The sequence below is a fragment of the Ceratina calcarata genome, unplaced genomic scaffold (assembly GCF_001652005.2).
Source record: "Ceratina calcarata isolate Rehan_Ccalc_2016 unplaced genomic scaffold, ASM165200v1 scaffold1336, whole genome shotgun sequence".
Classification (NCBI taxonomy): Eukaryota; Metazoa; Arthropoda; class Insecta; order Hymenoptera; family Apidae; genus Ceratina; species Ceratina calcarata.
In genome coordinates, this window is record NW_017134430.1 from 3047 (window position 1) to 6067 (window position 3021).

Here is a 3021-nt window from a genome sequence, read left to right on the forward strand (position 1 = left end):
GTGTTTGATCGAACGTGCGTCTAACGGAAGACTGGCAGTTGAACGGAAGAGGAGTTTCCGCAGCTAGGCAGGGGCCTAGGCTAACTAACGCAAGGCGATAAAACTCCCTAGCTATGATGGCGCAGCGACGCCACATAGGAGCGACAAGTAGCGCCGCCTGTCTGTAAAACGTATACAACTTTTACGCGTGCTAAAGCAAGCTTTGCGTCACGGCTAGCGTTACTTTCTCCTCTTCCGGTGCTGACCCCCACTACTGTATTTTGTCCCCACTTACGTTACCTATGGACATGCGCCTGATGCGCTTACCAGCTTACCACGTGGCGTACTTTGTCCTATTCGTAGTGTGTGAACACGTGGGGGGCCTTGTAGTCTGATTTAAGCTACTGTTCAGCCGTGTTGTCGTGAAGTACCAGAAAAAATGTCATCCTTGTGTGATGAAGAAAAGCTCATCGAGCTGGTGCGCGAGAATTCAGCCTTGTATGATGCAGCATCATCGAAATATATGGATAGCCAGTTTAAGGCGAAGATTTGGGAGAGGATAGCCAAGGAATTGAACATGTCACGTAAGTACTATATAGTATATATGCGTGCAGGTACGAGTGTTGCGCTTTTATGAACGGTTGCGTGTGTGTGTGTCTACACGTGTTTTAGCAACCGCTGGTACGTAACGAAAAGAAAAGTAAAATTGATTTTCTTTTTTAATTCAGCGTCCACGTGTAAGACGAGGTGGAACAACATCCGCGACGCATATAGAAGATGTTTGAAAAGGCAGTCCATAAGAAGTGGCCAAAGTGGTAAACCTGATAACAATTATAAATTTCAAAAGGAGTTGGCATTCTTGAACAGTCACATGGCAGTAAGGATCAGTAGATCTTCAGTTTCTGATGGACCGCTTGTGGAATGTGGTCAGTACTTTTATACTGCTCTTTAATTTACAAAGTTTAAATGAATGTACAAGTTGGAGTGGTTTCTATATTAATTTGTTTGTTACCATTGAATTTTTCCTCAGCAGTCGAAGAGGACAGCATGACGCCAAGCGATTCAGACGCAACAGAATTACAGAATTGTAGAGAATATGAGTCGGACGAGTTACCAGGACCCTCATCCGCGAGTTCGCGCAAGCGAAGGACGAGTTCGGATTGCGGAAACGAAAGCACATCGACGAGAGTGCTTAAACACAACAATCACCAACAAACAGATACGACTATGCAATATTTAAACGCATTACATCCTCTTTTTGAGGCACTAGACGAGGACGCTCGATTAGAATTACAATTAAGCGTATACAAAAAAGTGACCCGACGCGTTCAAAAATATTATGCGGAAAGGAAAAAGAAGAAGTAAAGAAAACAGTGATGAATTACAATACGTATAGACCCAATCAATTTATTTTTCTCTACTTGTCTTTTAGCATATTATGCACCTTAATTATATCTTATTCAGCTGCCAATCCACGGGCCCAGCCTCCGAATTAAAATAAGTCGTGAATACGTCCCTTATTCTGACAGCTTCTCTCCTGGCTTGGCCTCCTTGATGTCGTATGCGCAAAGCAGATACAGTACTTTCTGTGAATTTCCTGTACAATTATTACTTATTGCAGATATATTGTCTCTCATCTCATGATGTAAATTCATAATGAAGTTGCAAAATGCATACCGCAGCAACAATATTGTCCCTGTCCTTCGGTTTGGCTTTCAGTTTTCGGTGAAAAATACGAATGGGTTGACACAAAATACCAAACGCGTTTTCAACAATGCGTCAGCCTCATGATAAGCGATAGTTAAGTATTCGCTTCTCGTCTGTAAGTTGCGATTCCCGATATGATCGCATTAAGTATGTTTTTATAGGGAACGCCTCGTCCCTGACAATCACGTGCGGAACTTTTAAATTTGTATGAGCAATTTTGCATCTGCCGGAACGTGCATTGATTGCTCTTACAGTCTACGACCGAGTGCGGAATTAGCGAATATGCCTCCGTCGTTACTTTTGCCGCACGTGCCAACATCAATGTATCTAAACCTATATTTCCCATCGACGACTGCGAATAGCACCGTCGAAAAGGTTTTCTTGTAGTTGGAAAATTGTGACCCATTGCTGTGGGCTGCTTCCATAAGGATATGTTTCCTGTCGATAGCTTCGATGCAATTCGGAAATTGCCACATTTCATAGAAGTCGTTGACAATTTGTGCCCACGTTTCTTCCATTACGGGATCATCTTGGTCAATAAATGTCTCACTATTTCTTCACAAGTATTGGTAACGATATTATGGACAGTCGTATGTCCCAGGGGATAACGAAACGAAATCGTTTTTAAAGAATCGCCTGTCGTCAGAAATCTGGAACGAGTACAAACAATATGAGATACTAACTTATTGATAGCATGGGCAGTAGTCAGCACGCAGAAGTTTCTCGAACGCGAAATTGTATAATGGGCCAAAGATATTGCATTACTGTTTTCATATAACGCGATTCATACAACGCGATGAATACTGAAAATATAGTAGTATAATTCCTCGCATGTTCAAAATAAAATTTGCTTAGGTTGAGCATGATTTAATTCATTCAAATTCATCACAAAAGAGACCTCATAGAGATAGATGATTAAGATAAAAAGCAATAAGCCGTTAACTAACCTAAACTTTCGGATTAAACTCTACCGTAACATATGAGGACTTGAGCTATACAATTTAATATAACCTGCTTACTCGGAGTCACAAGCCAAACTGCCAACGTACAACCCATCCGCTAATATATGTGACAATTCTGTCCGTGTATTCACTATATACCTGATGAGAAGAATAATAATTATGTATTTCCATTATGCTTTGTGTTTATTCTCTTTCTTTATAATTGTCTTCAAAACTATCAGCGTTTCCCGTCGTGGCATTAATAATTCCGGAGAAGGGAGCGGAATTAAAATACAAAATGGCTATTAAATGGTTTCCTATCTCGGAAAAATTACTCTCCGTCGTTTTTACTTCGTTCCGCATAAACAATTTTTTAAATGCAGACTTGTATTGT

General features: G+C 40.9%; 1 protein-coding gene, 1 long non-coding RNA gene and 1 pseudogene across 3 annotated transcripts; 1 reads left to right on the forward strand and 2 right to left on the reverse strand.

Annotated features, from left to right (window-relative positions):
• Positions 1 to 155: 155 nt before the first annotated feature.
• LOC108629471 (transcription factor Adf-1-like) lies at positions 156 to 1363 on the forward strand. 2 transcript variants are annotated; one of them, XM_018032166.2, is made up of 3 exons: positions 156 to 563; positions 708 to 905; positions 1010 to 1363. In XM_018032166.2, exons 1-3 carry the CDS (start codon positions 419 to 421, stop codon positions 1342 to 1344), a joined length of 678 nt encoding a protein of 225 aa, XP_017887655.1. In that variant the 5' UTR covers positions 156 to 418; the 3' UTR covers positions 1345 to 1363. The 2 variants fall into 2 exon arrangements, with proteins under 2 accessions (XP_017887655.1, XP_017887663.1); XM_018032174.2 differs by having other exon boundaries at positions 1013 to 1363.
• Position 1364: 1 nt separating this feature from the next.
• Positions 1365 to 1754, reverse strand: LOC113464889 (uncharacterized). The gene is made up of 2 exons (XR_003389757.1): positions 1657 to 1754; positions 1365 to 1576 (listed from the first exon to the last, which is right to left on the reverse strand). It is a non-coding gene; the product is annotated as an uncharacterized LOC113464889 (long non-coding RNA).
• Positions 1755 to 1778: 24 nt separating this feature from the next.
• On the reverse strand, positions 1779 to 2812 carry LOC113464888 (uncharacterized; annotated as a pseudogene).
• Positions 2813 to 3021: the final 209 nt, after the last annotated feature.